The 20,290-nt window shown below is 36.8% G+C and overlaps 1 protein-coding gene across 1 annotated transcript; it reads left to right on the top strand.

Annotated features, from left to right (window-relative positions):
• Positions 1-15,023: 15,023 nt before the first annotated feature.
• LOC107781764 (putative serine/threonine-protein kinase WNK9) lies at positions 15,024-18,780 on the top strand. The gene is made up of 7 exons (XM_075257270.1): positions 15,024-15,530; positions 15,657-15,694; positions 15,862-16,089; positions 16,217-16,437; positions 16,742-16,899; positions 16,975-17,404; positions 17,487-18,780. The coding sequence occupies exons 1-7, from the start codon at positions 15,456-15,458 to the stop codon at positions 18,512-18,514; spliced, it is 2,178 nt and encodes a 725-aa protein (XP_075113371.1). The 5' UTR covers positions 15,024-15,455; the 3' UTR covers positions 18,515-18,780.
• Positions 18,781-20,290: the final 1,510 nt, after the last annotated feature.

Raw genomic sequence — 20,290 nt, 5'->3', positions numbered from 1 at the left:
CCATTTGGAATCGAAATGTAGGTTCTGTCCATGTCTTTGTTGTGTTCCTTCTTATGATTTTGGAGCTTGTTTTCGCACGTTGGTAAGCCCAAAATTGAATTTTTTATATGTTTTGCCTTTTTATTTTCAATAAAGTTAAAATATTTTATTTTTTCAAAAAATAAGATAAAGTTTTAATCTTTATGATCTTTTAATGGTGAATATTTGTATCTTTAAATAGGAGGATGTGGCCGTAGCAAATGGATTCTAAGATTGGGCTTGAGATATTATATACAGAAATATACTATATATTAGTATGAGTGTTGTAGTTTTAAATCTAAAACGTGATTTTATACACTGTCGAAGATCTGAAAATGCCATTGAAGGCCGATTGAGCTTTTGGGTTTTGTCGATTTGAAATTGCGGATCTATAAAGAAGAGGAGGTTGGATCTGAAATTTTGAGCTGGCAGCGTTTCATAGCTAAAATTCTTGATTGTGAACTGCTTGGTTACTTGAAACATTAAAGAAGGAGCTAAAAACTCCATTGGAGGGTTTTTGGTGAAGCTTGAAAATATTAATGGGTCTTTTGATCTTGTAGTTGTTCGGTTTAATTGAGTAATGGCGTTTTGTTTTGATGATTGTTGAGGGATTGTAGTTAAATTCTTGCATCCATTGGTGAAGATTTGGGAGGTCTCTATCAAAATTTTAGGCTGCAAAAAAACAAGAGGATTGTAGTTCAACAAGTCAGATAATGGTGCACTAATCCATGTAAAAGATAAGCAATTCTGTAGTTGAAAAGTTGATGAAAATGCAGATATCGGTGACCGGCTCCAATGAGAGATGGCGGGTTCCAGTTTAGTTGACGGGGTGTTAAGATTATTTTTTAATAACACGGGTTATAATTGGGCGGGTCATTTGATGGGGCGGGCATATTACCCATATTTGTTGTAAGATGCCGCCTGGCCCAGTTAATAGATGCCAGCACATTAAAATCATGGCCCACACGTTCTGTCGTTTAATCCAGGGGTAATTTTAGCAATAAAAATAATGGTTGAGATATTTTTGGACCAAAAGGTGGACAGAGTGTAGAAGTAAACTATTTACCAAACGATAAGAGTATTTTTAGCCTTTTTCCGTTTAATTTAAGTGTTCAAACTTATTTTCTAAATAAATTTAATGAGGTCTTTATGTATTTTGCCAAAAATAAACGATGCAGTTGCGATGGGCATGGTCATTGGTGTTTTGCAATGTCAGTTGATTATGTACCGGTGCTGACTTGTGACAATTTCGGTGTCTTGCACGAACTGATAGTAAAAAGGAAGGTGGTCCATTGTACATGTAAATTTGTATTACAGAAAGTGTAAGTTCCAAACTTTTTGTATTGGGTATTACATAAAGGGTATAATAATTTATTTTCAATTATACCCACAATATTTATTACTCATTTCAAATTTTCTGAAATCCAATAAAATATGCATCAATTAATATGTGTATCATGGTAAATTATGCACTTCATTTATTATTTTTTAAGGGGCGTGAAAAGTCAAAACGTGCCAAGTAAAAGCGAACGGAAGGAGTATTTGTATTGGGAAAAATTGAGTTTATACATATTGAAGTGATTGAAAGATTACGTGTCATGACACGAAGGCTAGTCAAAGAATGATGAATAGCAAAGAGGCACGAGTCGCAATATATACGAGCAAAGGCACAAGCAGAGGCATGAGCAGATATTCAAAAGACTCGACGCTCGTACCTATTTAAATCCAAAAATTAAGGAGAATGAATTTAACAACACAAGAGAGTACAAATACAGTATTTAATAAGCATTAAATACTGAAAACGTTAGAGAATCTGTATTGAATTACAATGATTACCATTGTAACGTAGCATTAAATGCCTTTAATTGTTATTATGACAAAAGCAAAACGTATATCTTAGAAATAACTATAAAAAGGAGAAGACTGATCATTTGTAGACACACGAAATATCATCGAAATATACTGATTTACTTTGTTTGTTTCTGTTCATCTTATTATTATCGAAGCCAATTTCTTTTATTCATTTTATATATTGATTATCAGTAACTCGAGTTCTTCTAAAATAAAGCTTTGACCGAAATTCCACTTTTTGGTTAAACAAATTGGTTCCGTTACCGGAAATCTGATAATCTATTCTTTCTTAGCCTTACCTTTTTTGTTGTATCAACCATGTCAAACATTAATGACAACACCCAAGGAAACCAAGGAAACCAGGAAAACCATCAACTCCAGGGAAATCCACAGGATGATCGCGCCCCGATCCGTTCTCCACAAAGCTCCCCTTGGCGGTCTCGAGAAGGCACTCCTGATGGATCTCATTCAAATGCAAATGCTCAATTTGAAAACGATGAAGCTATCCATGAAGCTTTGCAAAAGCTAATCGCTCAACAGGTCAATAAAGCTCTTGAGGCCTTTGTCAGCCAGTTACCTGTTGCACCACCAACTCCAAATAACAACACTTTGGAGAACCCTCATTATGGGCTTGCTAATTCAGGTAGTGGTGGAATTCCTAGCGATTCACGAGATGGAGAACCAAGTAACTTAGTCAATTCTGATTTACAAAATTTAGTGTTAACATTGCAGAAATAGCTCAAGGAGCAAAGTGACCGCATAGAGCAAATACTTGGAGTACCGCCCGTAATCAAAGGGATATATATGGATAAATATTCACAACAACCTTGGAAGCAAAGTTCTGCTCCCCTCCCAATTCCAAAGAAATTCAAAATGTCCAATATTCCAAAATACGATAGAACAACTGATCCACGAGACCACGTGACTGCATTCACAACAGGCATAAAAGGCAACGACTTGACCCAACAAGAAATTGAATCAGTATTGGTCAAAAAATTCGGTGAAACACTCACTAATGGAGCATTAACATGGTATTCTCTTTTACCCAAAAATTCCATAAATTCTTTTGCTGAGCTTGTAGGTTCATTTATCAAAGCACATTCGGGAGCTCAAAAAGTCGAAAAAAGAATGGAAGATATTTTCAAAATCAAGCAAGGGGACTCAGAGTTTCTTAGAGAGTTCGTGGATAGGTTCCAGGTGAAAGAATGACGTTACCGTGTGTACCAAACAATTGGGCAGCTATAGCCTTCACTAGTAATTTGAATGAAAAAAGCTCAGAAGCCACGAGGCAACTCAAGGAAAGTCTTCGTGAATTTCCAGCAACAACGTGGAATGATGTTTACAACAGGTATAGCACGAAGCTAAGAATAGAAGAAGATATTATCTCACGGTCTCAAAAAGAGGAAAAGGTGAGTTCGAGATGGGCGAAAACTGAAAAAAGGTCCGGTAAAAACATATACGAACCATATATGGGCCCAGCGGGAAAAGATTCATGATCAAAACAGGACAATTCAAGGTACGATCATAGATCGAAGAATAGAGAGTCAGGCTCATCATCAAGATTTGGGAATGATCGAAACACGCGAGAGTCGCGGGATGATGATAGAAACTTGAAGGCAAGATTTGGCGGTTATAATTTTAATGTAAGCACTTCCGATCTCGTATCTGTTTTAAGAAGCATGGGTGATAAGGTGCGGTGGCCAAAAGAAATGAGATCGAATCCAAACAGGCGCAATCCTGATCACTGGTGCGAATTTCACAACGATCATGGTCATAAAACGGCAGACTGTAGGTTACTACAAGGTGAAGTTTATCATCTATTAAAGCAAGGGTATCTCATCGAATTATTCAGTGAGAAAGGTAAGCAAGCATACATGAAGAATAGGCAGGATCCCCCTAAACCACCTTCTCCCAAAAGAACCGTTAATGTTATAAGCGGAGGTGAAGAAATTAATGGTGTGACATACACAACAACCAATAAAGTTTCAAAGGTCACAATTACCCATGGGAAACGGGTTCGACATGTCTTATAGGAAGAAAGTATTACATTTGATGATGCAGATGCGGATGGTGTATTAACTCCACATAACGATGCACTGGTAATATCTCTACTTGTACATGATACTAATGTGAAACGAGTTTTGATTGATCCAGGTAGTTTCGTGAACATTATTCTGCTAAGAGTACTACACGAGATGCAAGCTGAAGATAAATTAGTATCAAAGGCGCATACTTTGTCTGGATTCGATAATTCCAGCGTTGTGACGAAAGGGGAGGTAATACTTACTACATTCGCAAAAGGAGTTATCAAAGATACAAAGTTTCAGGTGGTAGAGATGGAGATGGCTTACAATATGATTCTTGGGAGACCATGGATCCACGAGATGGATGTTGTTCCGTCTATCTTACATCAAGTTATTAAATTTCCATCACTATGGGGAATATGTCAAATCTGTGGGGATCAACAGACATCCAGGAGCATCAACTCCGTAGCAGATTCAAGTACGAGAAATGAAGAAAAATAGCAGTTATAGAATCCAGTTGAGGATACCAAAACAAAAGCCTCAACTGAACAAGGGCGAACAGATGTGGACTCAAGGACCGATTCCATTCAGGAACCAAAGGAAAACGAAAATATCAAAACAACGATTGAAGAACTGGAGGCTGTAGGGTTATTCACACAATGGCCTGAAAGGAAAGTCTATGTAGGGGCCAATCTAAGCCAAGACATGAAAGGTAAGTTGATTGAATTTTTGAAAACTAACGTGGATTGTTTTGCTTGGTCCCATTCTGATATGACAGGAATACCACCGGAGGTAATGACTCACAAATTAAATGAAGGCCCACCATATCCACCTGTCAAACAAAAGAAGAGAATGCAAGGAACTTTAAAAAATTAGGTCATTCAAGATGAGGTCCAAAAATTACTGAAAATTGGGTCTATCCGCGAGGTAAAGTATCTTAATTGGTTAGCCAATACTGTTGTGGTACCAAAAAAATGGTAAATGGCGAGTTTGTGTAGATTACACAGACCTTAACAAAGCTTGTCCTAAAGATTCTTTTCCATTACCACATATAGATCAACTAATTGATGTTACTGCAGGTCATGAGTTGTTAAGCTTTTTAGATACATATTCAGGATACAACCAGATCAAAATGGATCCTATAAATGAAGAAAAAACTTCATTTATAACAGACAGGGGGACTTACTGTTATAAAGTAATGCCTTTTGATCTCAAAAATGCTGGTACAACATATCAAAGACTAGTGACCAAAATATTTCAAGAACATTTGGGAAAAATTATGGAGGTCTATACAGACGATATGCTCGTTAAAACTCACATTCAGGGGATCATATATCACACTTGTCTGATACGTTTCAGATCTTGCAAAAATTCAATATGAAATTAAATCCTGAGAAATGTGCATTCGGTATTGCATCAAGTTTTTGGGTTTTCTTGTTTCTAACCGTGGTATTGAAGTAAATCCCGCACAGATTAAAGCCATTGAAGAAATCCCTGACATGCTTACAAGTAAAAGAGAAGTGTAGAGGTTGACAGGAAGAATTGCAGCCTTGGGGAGATTTATTTCCAAATCATTAGAAAAGTGCTTTAAATTCTTTTCAGCTCTTAAAAAGCAAGATCAGTTCGAATGGACTGAGGAATGTCAACAGACACTCAAAAATTTAAAGACATACCTATCAAATCCGCCGTTGCTCGCAAAACCCAAGGTTGGGGAAAGATTGCTCATCTATCTTGCTGTCTCCGAAGTAGCGGTAAGTGCTGTGTTAGTTCATGAAAACCAAGGTAAACAATCTCCAATTTATTATATCAGCAAATCATTATTAGATGCGGAGACGCGGTATCCTCAATTAGAAAAGCTTGCACTTGCACTAATCATGGCATCTAGAAAACTAAGGCCTTATTTTCAATGTCACCCTATTGCCGTAGTAACTGCTTATCCATTACGCAATATATTACACAAGCATGAGTTGTTAGGTAGGTTAGCCAAATGGGCTATAGAATTAAGTGAATATGACATCACATACCAGCCCAGAAACGCGATAAAATCTCAGGTATTAGCAGATTTTGTGGCTGATTTTAGCCAAGGAATGCAATTAGAAGCAGAAAATAATTACAGGTGTTCAACGGATCTAATCCAGGAATTTGGACCTTATTTACTGATGGTTCATCTAATGTGAAGGGAGCAGGCTTAGGAATTGTTTTGGTACCACCTACAGGTGAAACCATTCGACAAGCCATTAAATGTCATTCTACAACTAACAATGAGGCAGAGTATGAAGCTGTGATTGCAGGTTTAGAACTGGCAAAGGAACTTGACATCAATCAGATTATAATCAAAAGCGATTCGCAACTTGTAGTTAACCAAATGCTGGGAACTTATACTGCTAGGGAAGCACGAATGCAACAGTATTTAGAGAAGGTACGAGATTTGATTAGGCAATTTCAAACCTGGAAGGTCACACAAATACCATGAGATGAAAATGTCGAGGCAAATGCCCTAGCCAATCTCGCATCTGCGGCAGACGTGGCAATCAATGAAAATGCTTCCGTAATTCACTTGTTTCATTCAGTCCTCAATCCAGACCAAAATGAGGTAAATTTTAATAATTTAACCTGGGATTGGAGGAACGAGATTGTTGCTTTTTTGCAGTATGGTACCGTCCCTGAAGACAAGAAAAAAGCTCACGTGCTTCGAAAAAAGGCTGCTCGATATTGTTTAAAGCAAGACAATCTTTATCGAAAAATGTTCGGTGGTCCCTTAGGAAGATGCCTCGGGCCTTCTCAGACGGAATATGTAATGAGAAAAATACACAAGGGGCATTATGGGAATCATGCCAGAGGAAGATCACTAGTAAGAACCATGATTAGGCCAGGTTATTATTGGCCTAAAATGGAAGAAGAAGCGGAAAATTTCGTGGCTAAATGTGATAAATGCCCAAGGTACGGTAATAACATGCATAGACTTGCGGAGTTGCTACATTCGATCATCGCACCATGGCCTTTTATGAAATGAGGGATGGATATCGTGGGTCCGCTACCACAAGCAAAAGGACAAGTAAAATTATTGCTCGTTCTCACTGACTATTTTACTAAATGGATAGAAGCCGGAGCATTTAAACAGGTACGAGAAAAAGAAGTCAGAGATTTCATTTGACGAAATATCATATGTCGATTTGGTGTGCCAAAGGAAATCATGTGTGATAATGACCCACAATTTATAGGCATACAAATCACAGAGTTTTTTCAAAGTTGGCAGATCAAAAGGGTTACATCCACACCTTATCATCCGGTGGGTAACAGACAAGCTGAGTCGACAAACAAAGTCATTGTCAACAATTTAAAGAAGCGTTTGGAGGAATCCAAAGGTAATTGGCCAGAATTGCTACCTGGTATTTTATGGGCATACTGCACAATAACAAAAACAAGTACGGGAGAAACACCATTCTCATTGGTGTATGGAGTTGAAGCCTTAATTCCAGTTGAGATAGGAGAGACAAGGATGAGGTTTACACAAGCGTCAGAAGAATCCAATGACGAAGAAATGCGCATAAACCTTGATCTACTTGAAGGAAAAAGGGAAGCTGCATTAATAAGAATGGCAGCACAAAAGCAGGTCATGGAACGATACTACAATCGAAAAGCGCGCCTAAAATACTATAAGATTGGGAACTTCGTGCTCAAAAAAGTTTTTCAATCTACGAAGGGGGCCAATGCGGGAAAATTAAGTCCAACATGGGAAGAATCCTACAAGATTCATGGTATCGCAGGGAAAGGAGCATACAAGCTGGAAACGATGGATGACAAGATACTACCTTCATATTGGAATGTCGTTCACCTAAAGAGATACTATTTCTAAGGAATACCCACGGTTAGGTATCCATATTTTAAAATTTTATTTTTGAATTGTTAAAATTCTACTAACGATTTTAGATGATAGGCAAAAAGCTATCCCGTACTAAATGATGAATCACGACCTACAAGGCACGTGGAATAAATTAAAATTCCTGGTCTAGGATTACAACTATTCTGATAGAAATTCATACGGGTTAAGTAGTCTTCATCTATAATCGCACCTCCGAGTCCCGTGTGTTTTTCCTTTTCGGGGAAAGGACCAAATGAGAGGAACAATCAAGTGCGCGAGACTTCATACTTCAAAACTCAAACACTTGGGGGACTATATAATATACATAGACATGTGTATAAAGAAGGCAAAGAAGATTGGGAAATAATCAAAGTTCAAGCCTGAAAAGTTTACTCATTGAATGAGTTAAGTGCAGAGCAAAGTCACGAGCTAAGGCCAAAGAAAAACCTTATCATAGTTAGGGTAAAGGCAATATACTGAAACGGGTTATAAGGAAAAATCTCGTGTTCATTTTCTTTTTTGAAATCTGTTATGAGGAAAACAGTTACGAGAAAGTTATAGAAGTAATTTAAATACATGTAAAGTGTTATTTAAAACTTGACAAAGTTCAAATAAAAACTTGTCGAAGTTATTCCAAAAAACATGTGTATTCCTATTTCTTTTATCGTACATTAACACCATTATGAAGTTGAGACGTCTTATTCATTAAGTGTCGAATATAAAAGGGCCCTCTTTTATAAAATTCATGATTAATTCAAGTATTCATGAAGTTAAAAAAGAAAAAAAAAGAAGCATTTTTGAAAAAATAAAAATGCAAGTTATTCAGTAAGTCCTTAAAAATAAAGGTAAGAATACACAAAACAGAAGTTCGAACAACAACGGAAACTTCTTAATGTTAAAGAGTATAGACTAAGTATGAACTTAGTCATGAACCAAAAGTTGTTTATACAAAGCACCCCCATGAAAGGTCTGGGGACTTAACATTTTCAACAAATCCTTAAAAAAGACCAAGGGTTACAACCACATACCACCAAAAAAAAAAAACAAAGGAAGTCAAACATCATAAACTTTTCACTAAGAAGTTGAAGGAACTGAAGCAGGGTCATCAACAGCATCAAGCTCAACTTGACTTGAAGGAGTGGGGATAACCGTATCATTTTCAACATTTCCAGAAGCTTCAGCCACGAGAGAAGAAAAATCTTGGTTCTGTTGAGTCTTCTCAATAGTCTCTTTGATCTTGGCTAACTCAGATTCCAAGTTGAAATTCTCCTGGCTAACTTCAACAAGGTTATCGTGGTGAGAATTTAAAAACACCCAACTCACTTCAATGGCAGTTTTATCTTCAAGAATCTCGTAATCTCTTTCCCAGTCAGCAATTTCATTTCTTAGCTTCTCATTTTCAGCCAAGGCAGATTCATAAGAAGTTTGAAGAGAAGCGTGGGAATTTTCTAAGGAGCAAACTTTATCAGAAGATACCCGGAGGTCTTCTTGAGTTTGAGTCAGAGTTTATACGAGTTCACCAGCATATGCTTCATTCTTATCTAAGAGAGCCTTCAACTCTCTGATCTCTTCACTTGCCTTGGAGAGTTGCACAGAAAAAGAGGTTTCGAGACGATTCTTTTCTTTACCTGCTTGATTTGATGAAGCCTTTTCAACTGCCAACTCTGAAGTCAAAGCCCTTACCTGCTGCTCTAAGGTACATTTACCTTCTTCTAATATTTCCATGTCGATTTGAAGACTTTCAAACTGTTCCTTCCAATTATCCGCATCTACTTGGTAGTCACACGCTAATTGCTCTGAGAGGGAAACCCTCTTTATCATCTCTGTGCCAATTAGATTTACCTAAAAAATAAGGAGGGGGGGAGGGAGATGAGAACACTAAAAATAGGGAAAAGGTAAAGTAAAGTTTGAAAAAAGGGATACCTTTAAAGAAGCATGCACTATATCGTTCATCAAAGTCACGGAACTGTGGCCATCAAGTTTAGCTCTTTCAACTAGACCAATCAATGGCTTCAACCACACGTCGGCTCGACCTGATTTCCTCAAAAGGTTTCCCTCAGTAGGAACTTCAATGGTAACTTGCCTCATGGCTTCACTTCTACTTGAGGAACCAATCTCAGTATAATGAACAGTTGAAGGAGGAGTAGTCGAAGGAGGAACTGTAAAAGTAGTCAAAATAGCCTGGGGAGGAATAGTAATAACCACGACTGGCAAAGGAGGTATCACAGAAACGGAAGTAGAAAAATAAGCAAGGGGTGCATCATCAGAAATCGGATCTAAATTCTCACTTCCAAACCCGCAGCTAAAAAGTTGCTCAACTGAATCATGAGCAGCAGCGGGAACAACATCATCGGGAATCATCACCAGGGCTTCAACAGACTCGGTAATAGGAATAGAACGAGGGGAAGAGGCTTCATCATCAGAGATGATTCATCTACAAGCTCGTGACCTTTTTACCAAAGAACCCCCATCTTCTTCTTCCTCAGAGTCTTGGTCAACAACATCTTTTCTTTTCGATGAAGAGCCCAAAATTATCTCTTGGGCCCTTTCCAAAGAAATTCGAGAAGCTACGACCGCCTCAGCACTAATACCTCGAACAACAAAAACAGATAAAAAGAAGGATTAAAATAAGATCTGGAAAAAGTAATTAAAAAAAACTCTTACCATGTGTTTTCACTTTCCAACCAAACCGTTGGGAGAGAGCTTTCCAAGATCTACCCTTCATTGGGGCTGTATACAACAATTTTCCTACCCAACTACGGAAATTGGGAATTTCTTCAACAATTTCCATGGTTGTTGGAAAAGAAAAGGAAAATTAAGATAATGATCATCAAAATTGAAGAAAAAAGGTACGAGAAAGTTATTAAAAAGAAAACTCACGTGCAAAATTCCACTTCTCAGGGAAGGGAACATTTTCATCACCCACTAAACCAACAGTGGGGGCTGCAACAAACCTGGCATACCAGCCACTGTCTCTGTCATCTTCTGGACTGACCAGAACTCTTTTGCTCCTTGTTGCCAAAGTAAAAACACCTTGGCGAAAGAGTTTGGGAGAGTAAAGGTGAATTAAATGGGCAAAAGTGAAAGGCACACCGGCCATGTTAGTCAAATGCCTCAAACAAGCAACAACCCTTCACACTATGGGACCAATTTGACCTAAATAGACGTTGAAAAAATGACAGAATTCGAGGATAACAGGGTCAATAGCAGGTTTGAAACCTAATGTGAAAGAGTATGTATAAACAAAAGAAAACCCAATTAAATAAGAGGTGATTCTTTGATTCGCATTACGAATTATGATAGGGAAGTCATGACTCCAATGGCTCTTTACGAACTAAAAAAATCAAACCTTCAGTGATCTGAGTTGGATAGATATCAGCACGATCCAAAGAGGACACTTGATTTCTAAGGGATTCTCTATCATTGTAGAAAGATAGTTCCGCAAGAACTATTTCCTCTACTGAAGGTTCACGAAGAGGTTCAGAGGGTTCCTTACCTCTAGAAGAAGATCTTTGAGAAAAAAGAACCTCTGTTTCTAGAAGAAGGACTGGAATTAGATGAAGGAAGAGAAGAACCACGTATGGATGAAGACCCTAAATTACGTAGTCTACCTCCTCTTCTACTCCTGCTAGGGACAAGAGGAAAGTTATCAACTATGGGAACTCTTCCAGGGTTAAGGTTTGATGAAGACGTGATAGTACGAGGAAGAAACAAACAAGAATTTAAGAATTGAATATTCAGAGAACTTTATGTGAGAAAGACAAAGGTGAAAACTATATTTATACTACGTGTAATACATACGGAGACACCTAAAGTTGGCACAATCTTTCATTTAGACACTTAAATTAGGCATCTTTCCAATTAGACACGTTTCTTAGGCAATTTTCATACCAATTAGACACAAAACTATGACATGGCAAAGAAAGTGTTTCTCAGTCTCCTTGAGCGCGTGAATGAAATAAACATGGAATTTTTTAATTAATTAAATATTAAAAATGCATTTGACCACAAAAAACCCTATTTTTACTAAATCCCCCCACCCGCTCACCCACCCAAAAAACAAATCGTGTTCCATCATCTTCTCCATTTTTCCACCATATCAGCTCCTCCACTATCTTAAACCTTCCTCCTCCATAATAATACTCCAATAAGTCATCTTCTCCTCATAAATTACCAAGCAGCAACCATTTCTCATTTATCATCACCAACCCCCAATTCCAAAATCCCACCAAAACTTCTCCTCCAACCACCATAATATTTCATTGCCATAATACCAAAAAGTAAATAAAGCTGCAGGAAAAAAATCATCAAGCAGAACTATCAATCTCAAATAAAGATAACTAAAAAGTGGTAAACAAATGAGACCAACATCCTAATAAATAGAATAAACTTACTTGGCCATTGTTATTTAATTTTGATATTTTTTGCGGAAATTCTTGGCTTCATTAAGGAGTTTGATAAATGGGTTTTATGAACTTTAGGCTTTGGAGTTTGGATCTGTTTGACGCCGCTTGCCAGACGAGATCAGACGACAAAAATTGGACAACGAAGAGGGAGCAGGGGTGATGTCGGCGACGGGATTGGAGACATCGGCGGGTGGGGGAACGTTGGAGGTTGGGGACGAATGGGGTATTTGTATTTTAGTGGAAATAACACTATATAGCTGAGGTGGATAGTGAGGTGGACAAAAAAATGATGTGGCACGATTTATAATGGTTACTTTTGCCACATAGACGGAGATTGTAGAACATGCGCTTGGTTAATTAGTAAGCCAGCAAAAAACGTGTGTAATTGGTATGAGAATTGCCTAAGAAACGTGTCTAATTGGAAAGAGGCCTAGTTTTAGTGTCTAAGTGAAAGATTGTGCCAACTTTAGGTGTCTCCGTATGTATTACGCCTTTATACTAAGAAGCAATCGTCAAAGAAAAAAGTGCAATGATGGAAAGGTCATAATGAGAACTGTCGTTATTGGTGAAGCTGCAAAAGAGCCTTAAAAAGCGTTGCAAAGTCACAGAATCAATAAAAAGATGCCACGTGTAATAAGCATTAGATGGAAGTGACAATTGAAGCGTCGATTCCATAATAGCATTAATGGCTGCAAATATTCCCGCTTTAATAAAATCTACTTCCCAAATATTCAATTGATGAATAATGGCAAGTGGAGGGACTATCTGTATTGGGAAAAATTAAGTTTATATATATTGAAGTAATTGAAAGATGACATGTCATGACACGAAGGCTGGTCAAAGAATGATGATTAGCAAAGAGGCACGAGTCGCAACAGATACGAGCAGAGGCACAAGCAAAGGCATGAGCAAATATTCAAAAGACTCGACGCTCGTACCTATTTAAATCCAAAAATTAAGGAGAATGAATCTGACAGCACAAGAGAGTACAGATACAGTATTTAATAAGCATTAAATACTGAAAACGTTAGAGAATCTGTATTGAATTACAATGATTACCATTGTAACGTAGCATTAAATGTCTTTAATTGTTATTATGACAAAGGCAAAACGTATATCTTAGAAATAACTATAAAAAGGAGAAGACCGATCATTTGTAGACACAGTAAATATCATCGAAATATACCGATTTACTTTATTTGTTTCTGTTCATCTTATTATTATCGAAGCCAATTTCTTTTATTCATTTTATATATTGATTATCAGTAACTCAAGTTCTTCTAAAATAAAATTTTGACCGAAATTCCACTTTTTGGTTAAACAGTATTACATAATAAAGTGTAAGTTCCAATGTTTTATTAGACATATTTGAAACTCTGAGCCATAAATCATTTTTGTTTAATTCCCGAAAAGTGAACTACAATTACATAAAAAAACAAAGAATTTGTAATGTGCTTATATTTTGAATATTCATTAACCCATATCTTTCAGATATTGGCAGACTTAGTTATCCGATTGGTGAAAAAAATACGTATGCACATCACTAATGACAACTCACAATGTGACCAAGGAGTCAATGGTACAAAGGCATGTTTTCCAATCAAGAAATATTCATGACGCACTTTATCTTCAGGAATACATAGTGTACTTATACCCTACACACACATACACACTTGTAAAACTTCCCAAATAAAAAACGAAAAAAAATAAAAATTTGTATATTAAATGTATAATATACTCCAATTGTTTGGTCCCTGTTTTGCAAGCTGTTGCAAGATTGTCAGTGCCTGTGGGCGCAAATTGCCCTACTGCCCTTGGACATATCCACACAGCAAAATGTATCCTTTTCATTATATGATTGGGTTTTATTAGGCAAGATATATAAAAATGAATGAACTATTTTTAATACATACCAGAGGAACATGAATTATTTTTTAAAAAATGTCATAAATGATTTTTATGATGTTATAATTCACAACAACAGAAAGCATACATATGCATATATATGAGGATATAAAATTCACAAAGAATAAATTTTTGTACCTTTTGTTTTCTCAAAAGACACTCCCAAGTGAAGTTTCTAGGAAATTCAAAGAAATGCACCTTTAGCAATTAACCATATATATTATCAAGATAAAGGCAAAATATTGGTCTTCCCTCTCCTTACTCGGACACTTATGGTTGCAATATGTGCTGAGGACTTGTAACCTAAAATTTTAGTGCAAATGTATCAGTGGAGAGAGAGATAGAAAATATGCTCTAGTCTTTTGGGAGTGAGTGATAATGATTTCAACATGTAATTTAGATGTTTTGATGAAACTATTCAATACTAGATATTAATAATAACATCTAAATGTTAGTTAACCAACTAATATGGAACTAAAAGTTTAGATAGATGCAAGGAAAATAACTTCCGTCCATAAGTAAGAAATGTCATTTTACGCCTCCCGATGGAAAATGATTTTCGTTACATCAAATATTATAAAATGACTTTCTCACGCTAAATAACTTTATGAAAGTCATTTTCCTTTTTACCAAAAATACACCCTAAGGCCCTTATTTTATAATGTCAAGCTATCTAATCCTACTAAAAAGACATATAACAAGTTCTTCCTCCCTTAATATTGAATATTAGAAAAATAAAAAGTATAAAAGGATAACCCGATGCACTAAACTCTCGCTATGTGCAGGATCCGGAGAAGGATCAAACCACAAAAATCTAGTGTACGCCCTTAAAATACGATATAAAGTAAATTAAAATAACCTAAAAAAGAAAGCGTGTAAGTAAGTTTGTTGAAGAAGAAAAAAAACATATAGTGTACGGAGAAGAACAAAGGGGACAAGGTGGGTGCATAGGCCATAGGGGTTGTGGATTTACAGCTCGTGATGATATATTGAAAGAAAAGCAGGCTTAAAATAAAGGTGCTTTGTCATGATATGCCTGTTTTATTTACTTCATAGCCTTTGAGAAATCTTTGCCATGTTGGCTGTCTATGAGTTGTTACACAAATAATATTAAAATTAAAAGGTTTTTTGTCTTTTCAATGGACTAACCTATGCCTCTCCCTTTTTTTCTTTTTTTATTTTTAAACAAATAACTTTTTAACACAACAACATAGTCCCCAGATTTTCTTCTAGTATTAATCTTGATTGAGTGCCAATTCATCTCCCTTCTCCCTTTCTCTCTCTCCACTCTCCTCCCCATAATTCATAGGTAACAAAGAAACAAGATAGACTGAGCAGATTATCCTAATTAAACCCCCCCCCCCCTCCAAAAAAAAAATATTACAAGGAATGAATGGTGTCATTGACTTTGAATCAGATGATTCTGACTTTGTTGAAGTTGATCCTACTGGAAGATATGGAAGGGTATGTTCTTGTTTCCATTCCTATTCTAAATTTGTTGCATTTGAGCCCCTTTTCATAGTTTATTTTACTCTCTTTTTTCCATTATTTTGAATTCTCATTTGCTTCATTTTTGTTTCCTGAAATCAGTACAATGAAATTCTTGGTAAAGGGGCTTCAAAGACAGTGTATGTGCCTCTCTTTCTTGGTTTACTTTCTGCAAAATTGAATCTTTTACACTGATGAATATATCTTGAAAATTGGGTGCTTTAGAACCAGGCATTATATAGATATCTAATGCTTAAATTTCCTTTCTTGATTTTTTAATTCTAATTTGGGCTAATTTTTGGTGCAGTTATAAGGCTTTTGATGAGTATGAAGGGATTGAAGTAGCATGGAATCAGGTGAAGCTTTATGACTTTATGCAAAGTCCAGAAGATCTTGAGAGGCTGTATTGTGAAATTCATTTGCTCAAGACACTCAAGCATAAAAACATCATGAAATTTTACACTTCTTGGGTTGATGTTTCCAATAGAAACATTAACTTTGTCACTGAGATGTTCACCTCTGGCACTCTCAGACAGTAAGTAGAAATCATATTCGGTTCATAATTCCTCATTCTTTAGAACGTGTTGTGATTATCTGATCAATGGTAATATCTATAAGTTGTAATTTGTTGTGATGTGGAACTATTTCTTAATCTTGGACAGGTACAGGCTAAAACACAAGAGGGTTAACATTAGAGCAGTAAAGCGTTGGTGTCGACAGATTTTGAGAGGGCTTCATTACCTGCATAGCCACGACCCTCCTGTTATACACAGAGACCTCAAGTGTGATAACATTTTCATCAACGGAAACCAAGGGGAAGTCAAAATTGGTGATCTTGGCCTTGCCGCCATCCTGCGCAAGTCCCATGCCGAACGTTGTGTAGGTAATCCTAATGCTATTTATTTTCCACGAAAATGTTGAAGAATAATTGGAACTCATGATGTGAATGAGATCTCTTGTGTATGTTTCGTATTATTTCCAGCTTTAATTCTTCTTAAAATGGTAATTCTAATACTATCTTGCTCGACAAAAATCTTGAAGAGTAAATGAAATCGATGGTGTGTTTGAGATGTAATAGTGCATATTCATATTCTATCCAGCTTAAATTCTTCTGGAAAATTGTAAAGATGAGAGCTTTTGCAGTTATAGTCCTACAATGTTTTGTTGCTTCTTGTTTGTCCTACCAGGAACACCAGAGTTCATGGCTCCGGAGGTTTATGCGGAGGAGTACAATGAATTAGTGGACATTTATTCATTTGGAATGTGTATTTTAGAGATGGTGACCTTTGATTATCCATATAGTGAGTGCACTCACCCTGCTCAGATCTACAAAAAAGTGACTTCTGTAAGAACCTAAAATCTTGAAACTGTTTGATTTAGATTTTTCTCTTTGAATCCATCAACATAGATTGTGGTGTAGGGAAAAAAGCCAGATGCCCTTTACAAAGTGGAGGATCCTGAGGTTCGACGTTTTGTTGAGAAATGCTTGGCAACGGTATCTCACAGACTATCTGCAAGGGAGCTTCTTGATGACCCTTTTCTCCAAATTGATGATTACGTATCAGACTCAGAGACACTAAATTACTTGCAAGAGTCTGACGAATTAGACCCTACATTAGGACAGCGTCTCTTGAGCATATGTGATACTAACAACTCTCTAGTAAATGGTTATCTTGGATATGAACCAGAGACTGATTCATACTATCAACAACTTGAGTATGAGGCAAATGAAATTGATCTATTCACAGATCCCGAAGATGATGACATGGAAAATGTTGATATCAGCATTAAGGGACGGAGAAGAGAAGATGATGGCATCTTTTTACGACTCAGGATTGCGGACAAAGAAGGTTCTGTGCTATTAGTGCTTCATAGCTAGTACTGTTAAGTAGTCTTGTTGTAAACTAAACTGCTCTGCATTTTCATTTGCAGGTCGTGTACGCAACATTTATTTTCCCTTTGATGTTGAGAATGACACAGCACTAAGTGTTGCTACTGAAATGGTGGCCGAGTTAGATATTACAGACCAAGACGTTACCAAGATAGCAGACATGATAGATGGAGAAATTGCTTCCTTAGTACCTGAGTGGAAGAAGGGGTTTGGGATAGAGGAAAGCCTCAACCACACGAACCGTGGCTGTCACAACTGTGCTTCTAATGGTTCTCTTGTGAACTACCTATCGTCTGATGGTCCTAGGAACTTGCAAGTGCTCCATTGTTCCAAGCATGGATGTGGTGCTATGCATGGCCGTTTTGAGGAGATAATGTACCATTTGGATCGCTCTGAACAATGTATCACTGACTCCGCTCCTAAGGGAACATGGGAATCTGATGGTGTACATTATACTGATATTTGGGCACAACATGACAAAACAAAATCACGAGCACGGGGCTCTGTTGACTGTCACACTGATGTTAAAGACAAATTGGTGGATGAATCCATTGATGGTGGTGAGGAGAAACTTACGAGTGTTGACAAGGATGACAAGTCTCATGTAAGACTACAAGACTCTCCCTCCTCAAAATCTTCAGGAGCTAGAACTCCAGTAGAAGATTATGAGAATGAGATAAGGCGAGAGTTGAGGTGGCTCAAGGCAAAGTACCAAATGCAATTGAGGGGCCTAAAAGATCAGCGGTTAGGAGTTGAATCAAAATATTCTCGTCAAAGGTCCAGCAACAAAATCCCAAGAAAGGATAAGGTATCGTCAGGTTCAACTCCATCTATAGAGAAGGATGAGCTTCTACTAAGATCATTTAACTCAGGCAAGCATTTTTCTTCATATTTGCCCATAGAAATCGAGAACGAATGTTCTAATTCTAAGGTTAGGAGATATCCACTTGCTTACGGTTCCTGCAGTCCAGAGCACATGGCCACTGCCCAGAGTTTCTATACAGGAGCATTGCTCCCCCACTCACTTCACAGGGCCACTTCACTTCCAGTTGATGCCATAGATTTCTAAGACCGATCCCTTTACACGTCTCACTCAAGTGGACAGTCATCCAGATACTCAAAAGTAACACTGACAGGAAGATCTTTTGCGTGATTTATAAGGTCTTCGTGTAATTTTCAATATAAAGAGTTTTTTACACTTGTAGATTCTTAGCTCCAAGAGAATATTACCTTCTATTGGAACGATTGAATGTAAATTACCTTGGTAGAGAAATTGCTGGTCTCACCAGATGAACTTTCTTGCAATCCAACAAGGGACTTACAGTAATCTTGAACATATATTGTGTGTAACAATTATGTATGGATAATGGCTTATACTACAGATATTACAATAAGAAATTTATTCGGGTGCTTAACCAAAAATTTCAAGAGCACTCAATAATCAAGAACTTAGTTGTTTGACATGAACAGCTTTCTCTTCCATTCTTTAAACATTCCAAAACCTTGTTCAACATCTACATATCCATTATGAAGCTAAGATTACTCTGTGGGAACTCATGGCATTGCTCAATTCTATTTGAGAAAAAGTGAAAATGGTCTAACTATTATGCCATAGTTGCAAACTTTCTGGAGTTCATTCATTGCAAGACTTCATGAAGGGTATTTTTCTTCCTTTTACTTCTTTTTTTTTTTTTTTTTGGGGGGGGGGGGGGTGCTGGGGCTCAAAATAACTCCTAGAGGTCAAGTAAAAAAGCAATGTTGTGTCTTTTCTTGGAGTCCCAACTCATATCAATAATGTGAAGAAGTGCAGGTCTCTTTTTAAACATGCCACTGGAACTAGGTTATGTAAAAAGTGACATAAATGAGCACACGCGTACACATTCTTTTGCTTTATGTTTCCTTTTTCCCTTCTCAAGCACTTGATTTCGACCTTCCTGTGTTTTGGTTTATAGGATTAATCACATGCGCCAACTACCACATACCTATACTTGCCAGATAAAACATCAATTTGGAGATGTTTGTTGATTAGTAAAAACTTTGTTTCCTGGAAATATTAACATATCTCAAAGGGCTTGAAGTATTAAAAAAAACATTTGGTTTGCTGCTTTCAAGTTTCAAGGGCTTATAATTTATCGACATGTTTCTCTGGACCTAGTCCAATTTTAGTGGGTTAATGATTGCCGAAACACCTATGGAGTTCTACAATTTGCAATTCCAATCGCATATATACACAGTTCTCCACACATGGTGGAACAGAAAAACAAACACTATTTCAAAATGCACAAGATACTAGTTATAAAGTTGAACATTTGTTAATTAGTGAATTAGCCTTGTAAATCTTCATTAGCATTAATTTAGACACTGAAATTAAGTCACTTTTTTGAATCACTACATATTTCTGTTTTCCGTTTTACCATTCTAGACTATTCGAAAGGTTAGAATTAAACAAAAGGAAAAAAGTGAAAGACTGAAAGTATAATGCATGCAGGACTGTACTTTGTGTTAGAAAATAATAAACAAAATTGGCTTTGAGGCGTGAAAATCGACTGTCCTTAAAGAGTTATCGCCTGTATACTAATTTAGGGAAAATACAAAATGATTCTCTTCAGGATACAACAAAGCCTGCAATAACACTTGTGATTTTCTATATCATTTCGTTGGAATTCTTGTGTATTTATAGGCAACCAACAGACCCTTTCAGAAAAGATGTCTTGTTTCACAAACAGACACGACTATTTATTCGAATTTTGAATTTAAAATTCAAATAAATTTGATTTTTCTGTTAAAAATAATTAACTTTAGGATCTCGTGCCTATTGAGTCAATCTCGTGCCTGTTGAGTCAAT

Source organism: Nicotiana tabacum, chromosome 7 (assembly GCF_000715075.1).
Source record: "Nicotiana tabacum cultivar K326 chromosome 7, ASM71507v2, whole genome shotgun sequence".
Classification (NCBI taxonomy): domain Eukaryota; kingdom Viridiplantae; phylum Streptophyta; class Magnoliopsida; order Solanales; family Solanaceae; genus Nicotiana; species Nicotiana tabacum.
This window is presented reverse-complemented; position numbering and strand designations above follow the sequence as displayed.

Bases quoted from the DNA above. Each gene is read 5' to 3' on its own strand.
- LOC107781764 (XM_075257270.1), top strand. From the start codon at position 15,456: ATGAATGGTGTCATTGACTTTGAATCAGATGATTCTGACTTTGTTGAA. The intron at 16,900-16,974 runs GTAAGAACCTAA...ATTGTGGTGTAG, and splicing joins TCTACAAAAAAGTGACTTCT to GGAAAAAAGCCAGATGCCCT. The intron at 17,405-17,486 runs GTTCTGTGCTAT...TTTCATTTGCAG, and splicing joins CAGGATTGCGGACAAAGAAG to GTCGTGTACGCAACATTTAT.